Source organism: Megalops cyprinoides, chromosome 16 (genome assembly GCF_013368585.1).
Source record: "Megalops cyprinoides isolate fMegCyp1 chromosome 16, fMegCyp1.pri, whole genome shotgun sequence".
Lineage (NCBI taxonomy): Eukaryota > Metazoa > Chordata > Actinopteri > Elopiformes > Megalopidae > Megalops > Megalops cyprinoides.
The window spans coordinates 17,314,187-17,333,665 of record NC_050598.1 but is presented as its reverse complement, the minus strand read 5'-3'; the positions used below and the strand labels follow the sequence as shown (position 1 = coordinate 17,333,665).

Below are 19,479 nucleotides of genomic sequence, written 5' to 3'. Positions count from 1 at the left end.
TTTTGAAGATGATTAAATGTCAAACATTTGATAAAAATGAACTTTAGAAAAGGCAGATCAATAGTAACATTTTCTGAAAATATACTAGCTAGCTGTGCAGTATTTTTGGAAGAGTCAAGCTCTTCAGTTGAATTATAGTAAATGGTGGAAGATATGGAATGTGGAATGTGGAAGAGCCTTGCCAGTATACCAGAACCTTTAAACGGAGTTGTTTCAGTCTCCTTCCGTGTCAAATTGTTCACAGATCATAGGAAATAACTGGCTGGAAATGTTTGTTTACCCGCTTTTATGTCACAAACCTTGATATTCATGCTATAGAAGCAGCAGAAAAAAGAGCCACAGCAAATACAAAGGAGTTATTTCGTTTTCATGAAAAGACTGCAGTTCTTACAAAATATAATATTATTGTGTAATAACTTAATATAACAGAAATACGTCAAAATCCATTACCTACCACATTTGACATTCAATCATGCTTTGTCCCTTTTTCCCTTCAGTTTTTTCACCACACATTCTGTGTCTGATTCCTACTCTTGAAATTCAGTCCTGTAAACCTACATACTCTTCTTTTTCCAGATCATTTTCATATGCTCTCTGTCCTTTATTTCCTCCAATCCCATAGTTCTGGTTGTTGTCCTTCTTATAAATTGCATTAAACATCTTTTCAAAAGAACCTAATCTATCCCAGTAACCTATAAAACCGACATCCTATCTCTTTACATGACTTTTCTGTCTAAAGCCCAAAACATGCTGTTCATCACCTGTGCTTTGTGCTTTTCTCTCAGCACTCTTCTTTACTTGATCCTTTCCAATCTGGATTTCATACTTCTGACTCAACAGGAACTGCTCTTACAGAAGTGAACCTTCTCTCTCACACAGCTTATATTTTATCTGTCTTTATTCTTTATTTGTTACTTTCAACACCTTGTTCTTCTTTAAGATCTCTTTGGGTAGGTAATCTCCGGGACTGCTTGGTTCCCGTCTTACCTTGCTGACCAAACCCGTTTTCCTGGAGACATTCTCTTATTGGGATCCCTTCTCATTTCTTCCTGCTCCTTTATTCTCTTCTGTTGACCTTTACCGAGTTTCACACCCTCTCTTTTCAAATGTCTTTCTATCTGTCTTTCAAAGTGCATACAGTCATTTTTGACACTAGCTACAATTCAGCAATTCATAGCCAATCACATTTTAATTATTGCAAAATTCCAAATATATTGATTAGTCCTCTTTGAATCGACATGTAGCGGAATATATCTGAGGTCATCAATCTCTATCTCTTTGGTCAGTATGTCATTACATTAACACTGTGCATTTTCGTCCCGCCTCTTTTGGCAGTTCACCTTCTGATTCTGCTGAGCTGAGTGGCATTTTAGTTTCTCCTCAGACAGCGGCATATCCTGTATTGCACCCATAGCTGTGAATGTCATGTTGCTTTGCGCCTGCCATAACTGTAATAATCCAGCATACTGAAGGAAGAATTTTAAATATCATGCATGTAGCATAGTGGTAGTCTTGAGGCATGGTCTGGAGGTGGGGGGGATACAAACATATTATCTTGCTTGTTCCCTGACATGCGTTCTCCCTACAGTGCAGAAACAGTCTACAGTACATAATGACTCATAGATCTATGATTCCTAATCAGGGAAATGCACAGTGCCAGGGAACTCCAATACAAATGCCTGGGGGCTGAAATTCTATGTGCCTCTCTGACCTGGCCAACTATGCAGGCTTGTTGTACACAGCTCAAAAAAAGAGCAAGGCACCAAATCAACAAGTGTGCGATTTGCTTGTACACTTCTGCATTCTCTCTGATGTGAAAGGAATGAGTAATTATGCCTCTTGAAGTCTACTCATACTGGACTATTTGTGAGGTCATTATTTCGACCCTTTAAAGATAAGCCTCAATTCAGTCATAGCTGATCCAGGAGTGCATCCTTTGAACTCCCTTCAGTTCCACGGGGGGGAAAAGAATACCGCTGATCTGTTCTTTGTGCAGTCATCATTCACTGTATATCTTTTGTTCAAGCGCAACAAAACCCAAAATCTAAGTGCAAGCAATGCACATTTTAAAATGTGTAGGACCCCAGGACATAAAGTGAAGCATGCATTTAATCTCCTTGGATTGCATGCCAATTCTTAGCGTAAGATGTGTGATCACTGGAGACAAGTAGATATGCATGTAGACAAGCGCAAGTTGCTCTTAATGCTGTAATTCAGCGCTGTTTTTGAGTCAGGTTTCCGTGGCGTCCTGGAAGGATGCAGTCTGTTTTGCAACTCTCTTTGCAGCTGTCCCCGGGAACACAGCTTCAAAGAGCAAATCACACCACCTGTCTGCGCCTATATCACCATCATATTTCATGCACAAACACAGTGGCCAATGCTGGGAAAAGTCACCTTCTTCAAAGGTCACACCTCTCGAACGGAGCTCAGTTTAAAAGTTGAACACTGTAGGATCAACATACAGTGAAGAGCAAATTAAATTTTTCATCCACAAGAGAAAAGTTTAGTTCAATTTTGTGACCAGTCTATGTGAAAGAGAGTTCTGAAATGCATTATGATATAAGACCCAGTTAGCACCACGATCTAAAAAATCTTCTTTGAACTCGTTACAGCTCTTTGAGTCATTTCGGTTCCATCGCAACATGCTTCCCTTAGTATATTTGCTTTCTTTCTTTCAAAATTAATTTGTGTTTTTATAATGCACGCACTTCATCATAATATACTAATCTTGTTACAGCAACACGGATATTATCATTAAAATTCCATTGAAAAACAATGAAGAAGAGCAGAAATCAGAATGTTAGATGATGGGACTTGCCTCAGTAAAATCAGCTTTTATTAAAAGAAAGGTTGCCACTTAAAATGTAAAATGTAAACTCTCTTCAAAATGTAAGTTTTGAGAAGTATATTTTCTAAGTGCCACCTTTAGCTGTCAGTGGTAACCAGTTACCCAGTGTGTACAATATTGTCTTACATTTCCTTCTCTTCAGGCATTTACATTTTGATCCAAATACAGGATTACAGTTATTTCAGGATAAATTACAAGAGGCACCTCCTCGACTTTCATAGATAGAGGAAAATCATTTCTTATTAAAACGTGATATATATACATAGAGCAAACTTTTTTTTTTCTTAAAAGCCTCATATATCATTTCAAATACTAATAGCTCTTGTGACATATATTGACTTTAATGGATGCAGTGACACTTTATTTTAAGGAATTTTATTAATTATTCATATGAAGTAATTATGTGCTATTTTGTTACCAAAAGAGGAGGAAGTAAACAGGTAATAAAATAGTCAAATCGAGGAATGCAAAATAATTTTTAAATCTCTCATCCATATGTGCTTTTGATACAGGATGTTCAAATTTGTATTTCAAGTGAGTGTTAAGTCTCAAAGGTATTATTTGCTGCGAAAAGAAAGTGTCACTTCTTGAGCAAAGTGGTATGTCAACAACTAAATTTTAAGCCGTATTACCTGTTCAAATCATCCTTTCTCTCTGTTCATTAACTTTTTCAAAGTCATACTTTGGTTATGTCACAACTGGGTAATGTCATAATATATTTATTACGTGTTTTCCAGAGGCCTTTAAAATGAAATGTGACCATAAAAGCATATTGTACATTTTGCACTATACGCATGAAGACATAATTTGTGGGGAGGAAGGGAGAATCCAACTTGTACCTATTGTCCTTGTCAATCAAAATATATTTAATGTAATACTGTTGACAAAGGAATCATCACAGAGTGTATTTCATTGACACCATTTTATAACTGGTAAGACAGGAAAGGTAGAGCAATGGTGCTTTTCCAACAGAGAGGACATCACCTAGAGTGATAGGATTAGAAGCAATCAGTTGTGTTGAAACTACGCTGGTCTGTAGGTAGAGGGATGTCCTGGCAGAACACCTTATAGATTCTTGCAGTAAAGTATTGGAATGGCAGGGCATACCCCATGCCTATACGGCACTGATATTAGGTCCTATGTGGGTTTTCCTAGAGAAATACAGGCAGTCCTTACTGCACTATTCAGATTTATGATGTAGGAGTTGTGAAAAGAAGTGAAAGGATTTGTTTCATATGGTCACACAAAAAAATGTCAAACTTTGACCATTTTCTCTTTGTTTCTTTTCTTCCTCCTTTGTTTCTCAGTCTTAATTTTCATGATGTGTTACATCGTTGCAAATCTGACAGTATCCTTAATAGCACTTCTCCCCATATTAGCCTCTCTTCACATTCAGCCATAGCCAGCTTTGTTCATTACAGCCAGTTACAAATTAAAGGCAACATTAGCACTTGGACTCCCTTAGTTTACTCTGTCACTGAGTAAAGATCTAAAATCATCACCAATCATAAGCCGAACAATTCAGTATTAAATTTTGATTCGGTATCAGTTGCTCAGGGTGAAAAGTGCTTTCCCCTTTTGGGTGTACTCTTTTTATTTCCAAGTGCACAGCCAGTAATGACAAATACAGATCATTCCATTTCAGACAAAAGGACACCTGGAAAATATCATGTGTCTGCCATTTTACATGTGGCCTAACAACCAACACTAAAAGTATTATTAATATAGCCTATAAAAATACATTCCTAAAATACTGCCCTTTTTGATTTAACGCCTGTAATGCTTGGGATCTTAACTAGATTGCAGCATAGGCCTCATAATCCCCACTGTTGATTAGTTAGGTATTTGGGGCCATAGTCGGGTCTACCAGCCATTTGTTCAATCAAAATAAGTCATAAGCTATCCAGCAACCTAGCTTGCATTTTAGCTAGTGATTCTGTAATGAATTAGCTCTAGCATGCTGTCTAACTGATTTGATATAATACAGTATAGCAAGATATACAATTTCCTATTTTTTATCCACATAAGTATCAGCTACTTGCATACCTACTATATTTCAGAGCTTCAAGTACCTCTATCTTAAAATGCTGCAGTCTTGGCAATTACTGCAATCTGGCTAACGGCAGTACCAAAGGAATTGTTTAGATCTGTAGCTGTTAAGATGTTAATGATATCTGTGGCATCCAGGCAGTGGGTGACACATGCAAGAAGGAAAAAAGAGAAGAAAAAGAGGCCTAGTAGCCCACATGTAATAGATGGTTGATAGTAGAAATATGACAGATTTACAGCTCAGTATTTCATTTCACAAGATGACATGTAGGCAACAGCAGCAGATAATGATAACGTAGTTATGTATGAAATCAGCACAAACTATAGGGTGGACCTTTTAAGAGGAGACAGAGGTAGGATCTGCATCTAACTACAAATGAGTCCCTGATTCTCACACTTGATCAGGCAAGTCATTCCATAATTTTAGGATCCTATAGCCAGAAGCCCTGCCACCTGTTTTAATTTAACAGAATGTTGGGATGAGCAGGTAACCTGAGGCTTGAGACCATAATGCTACATCAGGATTATTTTGAATAATTATCTTAGATGGAGCTAGCCCTTACAGTGCTGTCTTGGAGAAGGACCATAATTTTAGAATCTTCTCAGTATGTACATATAATGGAGACTGGGCAGGTGACACATGATTTTATTTTCTTGTTTTTGTGAAGCATTTGCAGCAGCATTCTGCGCTAATTTGAGAGCGGGTGAAGTATGGTTTGAACTGTCAGATGATGAGGTATTGCAAAGGTGTGCAACAGTTTTTGTGTATCTTTGAAAGAGAAGAATTGTCTCAAAATAGGCACAGACCAGCAACATGTGAGGGAACTGAGAAATGCATGGAGTGACACTGTTTCACACCAGTCTGATGGGTTGTCAGTTAAAAAATCAGTTCTGAGTTTGTGGGTAAAATACATTCTAGTGCACCATTTAGAATGAACCATCCAATTATAATGCAAGGACTAGCTACCATGGCATATGCTAAACACAGGGAGATTTCATAAATTAAAAATGAGACACAATACCTTTTTCATGAGTTATCTGTTGAAGGCTGATGAGACTTCTGTCTTTTAACCATGTTACCTGTTATTCTAGACAAGGAGGTTTATTGAAGTGACTTTGGTGTCAGCCTTTTCCACCATTTTTTTACGATAGCCCATTTTTGATCAATATGTTGGTTTCAGCCTCTCAGCACATACATTTTCTTTGGCTCAATGTAGCCTCCATTTGATTTACCAGGTACCTTGACCTCTTGAACTCTTCTCAGACTCATGCATAACTTTCAAACCCCATCCTGGGCAGATTGTTGGAGGTCCTCCCATATATCTATTATCCAGTCACCTGTAAAAGATGTGAAAATTCTATGCTTTGAATTCCCCACACAACACTGTGGGTCTGCTTGAGATATGCCCACTGTAAGAAAACTCCACAAAGCCTTCAACACCCCCCCCCCCCCCCCCCCAAATTGAGGAAGCACTTCGCACAGGCCTAATTGCTAAGTAGATGTAAGAGAAACATACATTTAAGAGTATAGTTTTTGTGTTCCCTTCTTACACCAACTAAATAGAGTCCTACTTTTTTTTAACTAGCTATAAAATTTGAAAAATATTGGTCTGGTTTCTTGTTAGTTGTGTTTGTCTTTTGAGAGAAGTAAGTATAATGTTGAAAAGTACTGTGAAACAGCTGGCATGCTTTTAAAGTACTAAGTCCTTGGTTAATAATTGATGATATTGTGGTGAAGCATACTGTGGCTATTGAAAACCATTATATAAACTACTGTGTACTACATAAGTAGCACTGTGTGGCAATACACTATGTACAAAATGCAAGTAGTGAGTAATGACTACTATCTGTGGTGATGAAATTGAATGATATTGAAGCCCTGTTAAAAACACACCCCTCTTAATATCCCATATTTGCTCGACATGGTGGAGGGGATATTAAGCGACGTACACTGTATTTGAAAGGATTCTGGAACACATCTCTTGATAAATGGCATGAGAAGTGACATGAAAAGCCTTAGTTATAATTAAAATAGGCCAGGACAGAGCTGGTACATAGCAGTTCCTTTACAGACATCACTGGAAACTTCATTGGAAAAGGTTCTAATGAACATTTAAAATATTTCGAAGGTATAATTATTTCTGGTTGGTTCATTAAAAAAAGATTATTCTAGAGTTTGTCTTGGCCTGATAGAGTGTCAGGTGGTGTAGTCTAGCATAGGGAAGTTATCCCCACAGCAGGAAAATTATCACTCTCAGTCTGGGCAGCTGACTTAATAGGGTGACACTCCAAACAGAGGACTTGTGGTGTGACAGATGGATTGTGTGTTGAAGACAGCAGGTTAGATGTAACTACAGCATACAGCTGTGCACACAAACAGGTATGTGTTAGATACCCAAGTTCCCCAACCTAAAAGTAGTACAAATGCTCCCCAGAGCTTGGTTCTCACTCCTGATGAAACGCTTGATGCCCCTGCCACGTCAGCTATGCCACAATGTCATCAATGCACTTGAGATAAGAGAAGACGAGACAGGAAGCAGCGTGCGCTTGGTCATAACATGTGAGTTTCAAGCCCCCCCCCCCCCCCCCCCCAACATGCTTCTCGTGTGTCTTCGCCGATGCTTGTTGACACCGAACACGCTTTCACCAAGCGTTGACAACAGTGATGCCGGGTGGCACTTGTCTCTTCTTTCATTGTCCAGTTTCCCTGGAGTGACAGGGGTGACACAATGCAAAGTGGTTCTGTAAGATTTATGGCTGTTTTTTTTTTTTTTTTTTTTTTTTTTGAGAGCCTGATGTGCCCTCCCCGCTAAAACCTTACTGACAGCACTCGGTGCTCGCACCCAGGATGTTGAGTTATATCACATTGTAACACTCCAATCAGAGGAAGGGCCACTGTGATGGGTATTCAAAGTGACCCCTGTTTTATTAAGACGAACGCAATGATTCACGATTGCTGGCTGACAGCTTGTCATGGGTCTTGAGTATACTATGTGCATGGGTGTGTCTTCATGTGTCTGTGTGTTGTTATATGTACATGTATTTTTTATTATGTATCCATGGCCCATCTGTGCCATTTCCTTGTGCGTGTGCGATAATGTTCATGAAAGTTTGAGCACCTCAGCAGTGATCTATTAAAATGCATTGCATGGCAGATTGTACATGTTACAAAAGGATGCATGGTTCCCCATTCAGATGGAAACTATATGCATGTCATCAAAAATCAGCGCACATTTGCATGTGTACAACATTTGTTGCTATGTACATCATCACATTTTATTTAACTTCTTCATGTAATCAGGCTAATGCAATAAATGTCATGATACTGTGCCACTGAAAACAAAATGTTTAAAAATGTATTTTAATCTTTAAACCTCTCTGTTTCTTCCTCAAAGCTAGATCCATGGAAATTTTGAGAAATGTTTAGCTCTTCACTTGTGTGTTTGCCTCCCTGGGTGGTGCTGCAAGTCTTAGAAAACTCAACCTGTTGTGCAAATTGGTGACGACTTCAGTCACTACCTGCTCCTAATGTCTCCAAACCAGAGATTAAAGAGGGAAAGGTTTTGGGACCATGAGCACCTATTCCAATACTTCCCTCAGATGAGCTGAGACTGTTGTCATAGTAACCCATCACAAGAATCAACAAAAGAGGCAGCTGATAACGTTGACCGTGACATGACAAATCTGTGTTCCTATTTCTCTTCTTTCTTCTCCTTTTCATTTTCTTTGCATTTGGATCCATTTGTTTTCATGTCTCAAGGTTCTTGGTGCAGGAAATATTTCTTTCTCATCCTTTTTTTTCCTCGCCATGCATTTCCTCACTGTGCTGTGCCTTAGTGTAAAAGATCAATGTTTTTGTAGAGAACTATGTGATCATGTCGTATCTTTGCCCACTCAGATACCAGATAAAATAGGGAAGAACCTCACAGAATACGTACAAATTACATATGACACGGAACAAGTGTCACTAAATGTATTTGTCGTCGCTGCTCCGCACAACGAAAAACCCTGAATGCACATGATTCCAGTTTAATTGAATTTTTTGAAAGCGCATGCATATTAGGGCCCTTATTCATTTGAGAATAACCCGTAACAGCGCACAAAGCCCCACTGCTGTTCGTTTTATGAAACACTTCCGCATAAATATGCTCTGGGCTGAAAGCATGCAAATGGGGACATGTGCAAACAGAAGCGCAGCTCACACAGATGGACGCAGACTCCTCGTCCAGGCTGTTGTTTGTGATTAGATGCTTGTTCTTGAGGATTTTAAATTTTGGTCCCCGGTAACCATGGCAACCGGAAGACAATATAGGTTTTTGAATCTGAGCCTGGTAGCTATCTCTCAGCTCTCTAGGCTGAGTAACACAGAGCCACCATGCCTGAGAGAGAGAGAGAGAGAGCATGTTGTGTCTTAGCACTCACCACCAGGCTGTTGTCTCAGGGGCCCTTTCTCAAACAGGGCCTTTCTTTCCTCTGCCCGTTTTTTGCTTTATGTTATCTCACAAAACTTAAGTGCCACCTCAGGGGGCAGAGAAGCCCTCTGCTGAACGACTAAATCTAAAATGGCCTGAGAAGTAAAATGGTGTCCTCCTGTTATTTATAGTATATTCATGACAGCAAAGGTAGAAACTATGAGGGTTCTGGATGATTTTGGACATTGTTATAAAAAAAAGAGAGTCTTCTTTCTGCTGTCTGGTGCTATATGTGGTACATGTTAAAATGATCTCAGGTCTCTTTTTGGTTGGGAGGATTTGACAAGCAGCATTTGTGAGTGAGTCTAAATTCCTATCCAGACTTGTTTTTTTTTCTCATTTGGATGGAGACAAATCAGCCCGTAAATCCTACAGTGTACAAGCTTGCTGCATTATCTGCTGAAGTAGACAACAAAGTGAAGTCTGCAATTCCTCTTTTAAGAGATCATCAATCAACACTTAATTTGTTTCTAACCTTCGAAGAAAAAAAAAAAACAGAACAATTTTCTGACACAAGAATACAGTCGCTGGTATCTGGGCGGGCATGTCCGCCTGTTTCACACTGCATTAAGTTGAGCCGTGCATTAATGAAAGACTGCCAGTGAACGTGTCAATGGTGACCACTCTTGCAGACATCCGAGACACTGGTCCCAAACCCGTGATGGTCTACATACATGGCGGATCCTACATGGAGGGCACAGGCAACATGATTGATGGGAGCGTGCTGGCCAGCTATGGGAACGTCATCGTAATCACCCTCAACTACAGGGTCGGAGTTCTCGGTAAGTACATTGCTGTTGTCTCTCAAAGGCTTTTTGGGAAGTAGGTTTGCCTTTGCTTCGTACAACTTAGTGCAATGCCACTGAGGTAAATTAATAGTGATGAGTAAATTGGAGCACACACAGTGCTGGGACTACCTATGAGATGTCTCTCTGAAGCCTAGGGAGCAGTGAGTCATATTGAATATGACCATTATATATAAAGAAATGTTGCTGTTTTCCAATTTTTTTTTTTCCGATTGCATTTGTCAGTTAATTTTATGTTTAAATAATGATAATTTAGTTTGTTTTGTGGACAGAATTGGAAAAACTTGATGAAATATTGGTTTAGAGTGAGGGAGGGAAAGAGACAGAGAGATGCAGAGAGGGAGAGAGGAAAGCAGGGAGAAAAGGTAGTGGAGAGACTGTAGCAAGAGCTCTACTCATAGCAGACTCCTTTCACAAAATACCATGGAAACAGCTGCAGCCAATCAAAATGGAGCTCCGGATATCATTGTGCTGCAAATGCCACTGCAGCTCTACTGTCTAAATTAATCAATCATATTTTCTACATTCAATTATGACAATTGTTTTCCCGTGTTTCCCTGAAGGCTGTAAACCTCCACAGAAGTTGTAAAGTGAATGAAAAATGGTTTGCAGTGCAATATGATGTCATCAGAAATCAAACTTGTCACTGTACAGCCGTAAACCTGATGCCCTAACAGTTAACCCCATAGTTATTTCCCCCTCAAAGTCAAAGACTCTTTTGTGTTAAATGAGGTGGGATGAAGTTTAATTAGTGCAGCACGTCAAAAACAGTTACCTTTATTAGTACATGATTTATGAAAGGTCCAGAATCTTGATGGGTAGGAATAAAGGAAAAGAAAAGGATTACATAAGATGTTCCATAGTATCTGCATGTGGAACTGGGGCAGTGGGTTGGGTGTGTCAGGAAAGTGATACAGCAGCTACCTTTAAATGGTGAAATGAGCATTATTTAGATGAAAAACATTGTATTCTCAGAGAGTGGTATGACATGGTTAAAGATAAAGTGTAGGCAACCCTGTAAATGCCAGAGATGTTTCAGATTTTTGTTCCATTCAAGCCTTTAAATACATAATTATATTAGCTATTACTCTACTATTAATTGCAGGTGATTGAGCGCTTAAGGAGTATCTTGAACACATGGTCACCTGCATTTATCTAATATTATACATACAACAGTGATGCACCACCGTTAATTTAAGCTTCCCACCCAATGTCCAGGCATTTCAAACCTCATTTTGGGCTCAAACTCACTCTGGTGTGATTAGAGTCTAGTGTACAGACATCCCATTGTTGAAGAAGAAACTCTAAGTGGTAATTGACACTCAGGGACCCAGAGAACAGATCATCATCACTGCAGAACATGTTCATTTGAAAGAAAAAATGTTGCATTATGAAGGTTGGCCAAAATGTTGTACTGTGTGATACAGAAGTGTCTACAGAGAAACAGAGGTCCAGCTTTTAGAAAGGTTGACATTTAAGTGTAAGGTTGCAGAGTCAAATCTATCTTAGGTACAAAGTAAGAGAACAATGTACTCAGCCATTGCTGTAATAAATATTCAGCTGTCCAACTGTACGAAGTACCATGTAGATCCTTTGTTAGTGAAGCATTGTCAGTTTGTTATTCTCTGACTTTAGTCACAGTAATCCTGGTTCAAGGAAGAATGGTGGAAATTCAAAGATTTTCTGAATCTGTAAAAAGGCAGAGCAAACAGCATATCATTGGCCCTAAGTTACATGCAAAGTTTCTGTAGCAGTGCAACAAGCTTGCAATGTGGTGCAACAACATCATGACAGGGTCGAGAGAATATTATGCTAGCTGGGGACATCTCCACTGAAGATGCCTTATATTTGTTTGTTCAAGTCTTGCTCCCGTGCTAACATTTGATACTCATTTCTGAAATTTGGCAGGACAGGAGTCCACCAATATACAAGTTATATAGACTCCCAGTAATCAAAAATTTTGGTACAGCAGGCCTTAAATATCTGTAAGGCTGTTGAGCATTCCATGTTCTGCACTCAGCCCTCAAAGCCACTTACCTTTAAATGCCTCCAAGGCCTCACAGAACAAACCAATTAATGAGGAAATCTACTTCAGTGAACCCCTTCTCTCTCCTGTAGAGAAACAAAGCACTGTGCCCATTGACAAGTCCACTGTTTTGCAGGATCGGTGCCTAATTGTAATTTATACAGTGTCCTTTCTCCTGAAAGCAAACATAATTAGTTAGATACTGTATCTTTCCCTGCTTTGTCCTTATACACAGATAGACAGTTTCCCTTTATAGGAATGTGCTCCAAGGATAGCAAAATAAATTAATTAACATAATTCCATTACTGTCAAGTTACAGAAGAAAAGAGTGTATTGTATTCTAATGTTCATTGCCATGGTGTGGTTTTAATAATGTCCCTCTAGGCACATCTTATTTCACTTCAGCTCAAAGGTGGAAAATGAGGAATAACCATAAGGACACCAAAAATGTAGAGCAGAAAAAATTATATACAGTACGCTGGCAGTCATAAAAGAATAACCCACCCACCATGTATAGAAGTGCATACGTATGCTGAACAATGCCTTTTGATCGGAACGGCACCATTTGTTTGAAGTCTTTCCTGAGACTAGTGGAGGCAGAACATTTTGAAGGCATGGAATAACAGGATAACACCACTTGTAACTCTGCTAGCAGTATGATGGTGTGGTTTGAGAAGGGAAATGAGGTCACGAGGTGGCCATTGCAATCACCTGACTTAAATCCCACTGAGAGTCTTTCAGGCAAAATTTCAGCTAAAGTACATGAGCAGATTCCTGGGAAACGGCATGGAGATCTGGACTGCTGTAAACACCGCATGGCACAGCATGCCAAGCAAGCGTGGAGCCGTCATTAAAATTAAAGAGGATTCCGCGCGACAGAATCAAATTATTGCTCTGCGCAAGGTGTCATGCATGGTATCATAACCCAGTTTCCCATGGTCAAGCAATTATCTTTCAGGCAGGTAATTCTTTCTGACAGCATGTGTGTTATGAAATTCCTGTTTTAAACAAACTTAATACACTGAGCGATTTGAAAATTTAAGAAGCATCTGAGATGGGTAAAGTATGACATCAATTTGACTGCATTAAGAGCTTCCAGGTATGTGAGCAACATGTGGAAAATGTCGTTAATAAACTTAATGAAACGAGTGAAGGCATAACTTTAGGCATAGCATGCGTGTGTAGCGGTTAGATACAAAGCAGTATTTCTATTTTCATAATATAGTGTTAACTGAAGGAATTCCTTTATTTTCCCACAGTACTTGAGTCAGCTGATAAATGCATGGTACATCAAATGGCACTGTACCTGTTACTGCTGTAGTTAGAGTGTGCTCAGTACAATGTTTGCCTTCCTCCAGTGTCTGAAAGTAAATCCAAGTTGCAAATTTTTACTTCAATTAACAACATTCTTTAATGAGTACCAACCCAAATGCCACTTTTACTTTGAGAGTGATCACTGTGATGCATGAGAGTTTTCCATGCCTAGGTCAAGCGTGCTGCCTCCAGGGGGTGTTTAATCTATACTGGTTTGGTCTCTTGTGTTATGTTTGCATTTGGAAGCCAAATTCTCAGATTTACATTTGTAAATTCCTTGATCTTAATTAAGCTACGTTTGAACATCCAGGTAGAAAAAAAAACACAGCACTATTGACAAGTAATACATAATTTTCTCTCTCCTATTGGCTGTGTAGTTATGTAATCAGTCAGAGCATAGCTGCTACCTACTGGATGTGAAAGAAGGTACTTCCAGCCTAGATGTAGAACCCTGAATTAAAATTTTAAGCTGTCTTTTGAAGATAAGTAGCCACCTGCATTTGTCCCCCTCAAACCATGTTTAATGTTCACATATGCCACAGTATTCAAATACGTAACTGATCGCCATTCCTTTCAAGTTCTCGGTGCATATGTCACCATGCCATGGAATTCAGAAATACACTAATGTTGCTTGCCAGACAGGTAAAATGTCATTTTTTGAACAGAGAAGGGTTGCCAAATAGATGTCATAGCTCAGAATTCATGCCCCTATCCCCTTGATCAGATACAATTGTTGTTGCTTTGCATGTACAAAATTGTGTGCTTAGAGCAGTTTTGTTGATTGTTTTCTTCCCATTTAATGCAGTGTCACCCTTTTGCCACTTTTTCCCCCTGAAGGGTCTTGCATGAGTCCATTAATTGAAATATTGGCAGCTGCAGGAAAACCGATTCAAATTCAAAGCATAAAGAACAATTTCAAGGAAAACGTAAATAAATAAATATATAAATAAAACAATACTAATGAAAAAAATGTGCAGTCTTTTAATTAGGCAGCTTAAAAGGATGCGGCAAAATAATTGAGGCTGAGAGAATTAGGCGAGATAATGAATATAGAGCGAAAACAGACAAGGCAACGCTAACGATGCACACTGACACTAATACAGGTCTCCATTTTCCCTGGGCAATCTTAATAATGCATTAATAATAAAACAAAAAACAGTGAAATATGCAGCTATTGAAATATGCAAGGCCTTACTCAACTTTCTTAATGGTAACAATGAATTATAGAGATGTTTACTTTTCTGTCTTCATAAAAAAAGGAGTGCACTGAGCAAACAAGGTTAGAGACTATTGATTTGAAATGGAAAAGGGGCTACCCATATGTTCTACTGTATTTTTTTTTTTTTTTTTTTTTGTTAAAAAAGAGGAGGTTTAAGGTTGGTTTAAGAATGTCTCTGCACTTCTTGCCTATTGCCAGAACTAGTAGAGTAAAGACGGCTTATGTTGAATCAACAGACAAAACCGTTTTAAACAGAATCCTATGATGGAGAGCACAATTAAACCCCAATTAAAGAAATTCCTTCAATGTCTCTCCTGAATTCTGCATGCTGGTTTGTATCTCCGTCTGACAGTTTCATTCCAACAGTAACAGTAATTATTGCTTCAAAGTGTGGGCTCCCGTCCTCTCGGGGCTCCATTTGGAAAGTTTCTCAAATGAACTTGTGCAATCTCTTCGTATTCAGATGAATGAGAATTCATTACAGGTTTGATATGTAATTAGAATTGGAGAAAGACCAGAACGACTCTTGCTCAGAGAGAAAGATAGATGGGGAGAGAGAGCGAGAGAGGGTATTCAGAGTAGGGAGTGATTATAGATGTCATGTGACTTCCTGCTCCATGATGTGCAACTGGTTAGGTCGGAGACCCGAGGAGCCTGTTTTGTTTTCAAAACGCCAATCTTGTTTACCCCCGGCCCATCGATCCATGTGTGCACGAGACCAGCGAGAGTGGGGGTTGGTTGCTGTGCTTCTTTAATGATGTGTAATGAGTCGCTGGCAGAGGGGTGTATCTTGTATCACTGCTCTTTACAAATATAATTACTCATTCACTCTCTGGAGCACGTCAATTTCCTGGTCCTATGGGGAAGACTTAATTACTGCTTCCAACTGCATTAAAAATTAACAAAGCCTGCCTCTCTTGCCAAAAACCAAGGTGAGGCTTTTTCGTATCAGCCAACTGTTATCTAGTTAAACCAGTGATGGTCCAGTGAACGTGTAAGAGGAAAAAGCAATTAAGAACTAGTGTCAGCCAGATTCTGCTGAAATCGTGTTACCTTCCATTGTTTGAGCTTCACTGCCATTACGCTTGCAAAGGGACACATTTAAACCCTGGTGGGGTGAAGTTTCTTTCCCAGGTCTTTAAAAGGAATCATCAGTGACTGAATTCCAACCCCATTACCTTATTCTCCTCATTAATTTCCTCAGCTGCCATGTTAAGTGGCATCCAAATACTGTCCTTAAAGAAACAAGTGAAAGGAACATTATCTGGCACCTTTTGCCCACTTGGACTGAGACTCAGTGCATGTTCACTTTATGGAAGAGGGTTGATGCCAATATCTTTAGTCACCAGCCCTGTCCCTTTTGAGCACTGAATGGAGGAAAACAATGGGAAGTTCTTGTGTTTGTTTACCAACATAAAAGAACCAGCAATGAACCTGGGCGTTGGCCATGATAATTCGACCCACAAGAGCAAAAAGAATTAATAAAAAGGGGTTAAAGGAGCAGCAGTCAGCTGTCAGAATTATCCACAAGCTGGATCCAGCTCAGTGTCCCGTTGCCTTGTAGGAAACAGAGCCAGAGATTTTCTTGGCTTCCCTGGCATTTGGATGAATTCATCCAAATTAAGCAGTGGAGAAGAAAAAAACATTTATTCATCCCATTAATGTCAGCGAGCAAATGACTGAGGTAATGTTTTTTTTTGTTTGTTTTTTTTTTCTGTGGGCTGCTCATCCGTGCCTTGGATGTGCGTTCATACTGGAAATCCCATTTAGGAAGTCACCAAGCTGAGTACCAGACAGGTGGCGCCTGCCTCTCCGTCCCTCTGTTTATTTAAGGGGTACTCAATGGGAATATCACTGACATGCTCAAACTCATAGGACGTTTGAGGCTTCATGATCTACACTGTCCTTAATACACAGTTCTGAAATATATCTGAATTTTAGCATTATGAATAAAAGTCAAATAAATAAATAATATTAAAGCAGCAACATTTTCAGCATATCTTTTATCTTAGTTCTGTGTGATGTTCTGTATTTGTTTTTCCTCACAATAATGTTGATAAATAAGGCAATAATTTACATTAATGAAAGAGTATAGAGTACTAATGAAACATTTAGGGAGAACTCTGACTTGCACATTGACACCATCAATGCTATAACTGTTAGAAAACGAATCAAATCTATTTAAGTGTATTATTATTTACTGTATTCAATACACATTGGTTTCTTGATCCATCTCCACCTATTCATATGATAGCTAAACTTGACTTTAATAAAGCTACATCTGATTAATTGCTAAGATGAGACTCGTGTCCAGATGACACAGCTTATTTGTTTATTTATACAGCTGGACATTTTACTCAAGCCCATCAGGTACTTTATTAAAACAAAAAACTATCTCAAAATCCCATTTACAAACCCACTTACTCAGCCAATGCATTGCATTCCAATAATAATCTTCCTTTTGTTTTATTTGATGGTTTCTGAAAGTATGTATACCCTCAGTGACACAGGTGTACAATATAACAGGTGGAGGAGGTTTGTCTGCTGTCACTGCATGGCAGAGACACTGCAAAATGGTTGTTTTACTCCGAAGTATATTTTCATTTTATTTATTTCCGTGACAGAGTAATTCTGCAAACATCTTGATTTTCTGAAATGGATGCTTCAGAGATCTTTCTAATTGACATATAACTCACTATCCAGTATGACCCAAGAGGAGGGGGTTTTGTGATAAAAAAGATTTAGAAAGCATATGTAAATGTAATATGTGACCTGTGGCAAAGGCAGCAGCGAAAGTAATTGTTTACTATATATCAGAAGCAGGGGGAAAACATTGGAAATGCAAAATTAAGAGTTGAAGGCGTAGAATAGAAGTTACTCTGCTTTTGTCTAAGCTGATGAGAGGGATGATGATTATTATCACAGTGAATGTTTAAATTTTCAGAATCAAAAAGAAAATTGAAAACAATACAACCTCGAAGATATTAAAGTGCTCACCTGGAAGTCTCCTAGTACTTCAGATATACTGTATGTGTTGTAAAATGCTTCTCTGAAAATGACCATTGGGGGAGCTGGAACTTAGCTCAGTCCTGCTAAAGCAGAAGGGCTTTTCTATTGTGCATTTTTATTTTCATTTTTTTTTTCTTTGAAGGTGGAAAGTATTTTTTTGTTAATGCTGCAGAATTGAATTACCATCACCCCACAAGCAGTACCATAAATGAGTGTCGTGTAGATCTTTTTTTGTTGTTTTTGCCATGTTGATATTTTCCATTTAGTCTTTATTTACCTTCAATTAGCCTTCTCAAGAATGCATTAGCTCTTCAAACAGCCATCTCTCCTAGAGGTGACAGGTGATTAAAATGTGACGGTGCACTTTGCAATCACTTGACAGCAATGTGTCAAAATATTAATTGGCATTAGTCAGTTGTGCCATGCTGGAAATGATGTATATAGCACACAGTTTTTATGTACTCTGTGCCTGTATGGACACAGATTATCAGAATGACCATGTCATGCTCTGCACTATCCTGAAGACTGTCATAGTATTCAAAGGATTCAATTCTCACTTCACAAAACAAAAATGACAACAGCAATTACAGAGGCTGGATTCCCATACAATCTATTAGGCCCTCTGTGAGTGGTCTCGACACAACGTGGCGTGACATCACCAAATAGTCATTCCAGGCCCCTATGACAGTGAAAGGTGATGGACCAGCAAAAAGTTGCCACTCCGGGAACACACATTAAATCATCATCAGTCAGCAGCATGCCAGAGAACAACTTGAGTACGTTACATTTCCTCCAAGGTGCTTAGGTACTGTAGTTTTAGTGGTAGTGCTTGTGCAATTATTTCATAATCTACAAGTGTACTCATTGACATTGGAAAGAAATGTGTGTCCTAATAAATGAGAATTATATGCCTAGTCAGAATGAACTGATGCACCAGATACTAACAAATGCATTAAAACATTAAAAGTTAATTTTGATTGTACAAGTAATCGAGCATATATTTTCCAAGGGGAATAAAAAGGGAAAGCACAGAAAACCCCATCCACTTAAAAATGTAAAAAGTAGGTGAAGAACACAGCTGGGAAAAAGCAGGAAAGAAAACAAACAGTGGAATAGAAGCACAAGGGAACTTGTACGTGGAAATCAGTTAAATGCATGCCCAAACACTGTTCGGGGGCTGGTGGGATGGTTCGTAGTGGTCCTCAGTGACCTGAGGGATGATGTTCATTGACAGCTTATATGAAGGCTGGATCTGAACCACCTCACCCTGCCAACTGAAGATTGAAACATTCCAAAAAGTTGCCAGATTATCAATGCCAGCTCCCAGCGCAAAGACTGCAGGTCTTAAGTGATAGCAAAGCATTGTCCGCAGTCTCCATCTAGTATTTCAGCCACTTAATGTTATGCTTTACTTTGCAATTGCACTTGTTCTTATATGAGCATGCAAGAATATGTACATCATTTGTTGAAAGCCAGGCCAGGAAAGATCATTCCATATATTGTCTTATTACAGTGTTGCTCTTTTACCTTTCCTAGCAAATGACCAAGGGCATGGATTTGCTCTTTTCATCTCTCAGCTGCTTTAAAAACAGGGTGATGAGAGCAAAACAATAAACCAGAGAGCGTGCTCCTCAGCTCAAAATGTTTTGTTTTATTTTTAAAATGTGTGTCTGCGGGGTGGGGGCAGGGAGTCGGTGCTGTGTGCATGCATGTATGGGGGAGAGAACGAGAGAAAT

At 39.0% G+C, this 19,479-nt stretch overlaps 1 protein-coding gene across 2 annotated transcripts in view; it reads left to right on the top strand.

The window, feature by feature from the left end:
• nlgn3a (neuroligin 3a) overlaps positions 1-19,479 on the top strand; it is a 159,225-nt gene that overhangs the window by 65,412 nt on the left and 74,334 nt on the right. For both annotated transcript variants that reach the window (XM_036547587.1, XM_036547588.1), the window contains one exon: positions 10,002-10,151. In XM_036547587.1, coding sequence (XP_036403480.1) covers positions 10,002-10,151 — 150 coding nt within the window. The remainder of the gene's footprint in view (positions 1-10,001; positions 10,152-19,479) is intronic.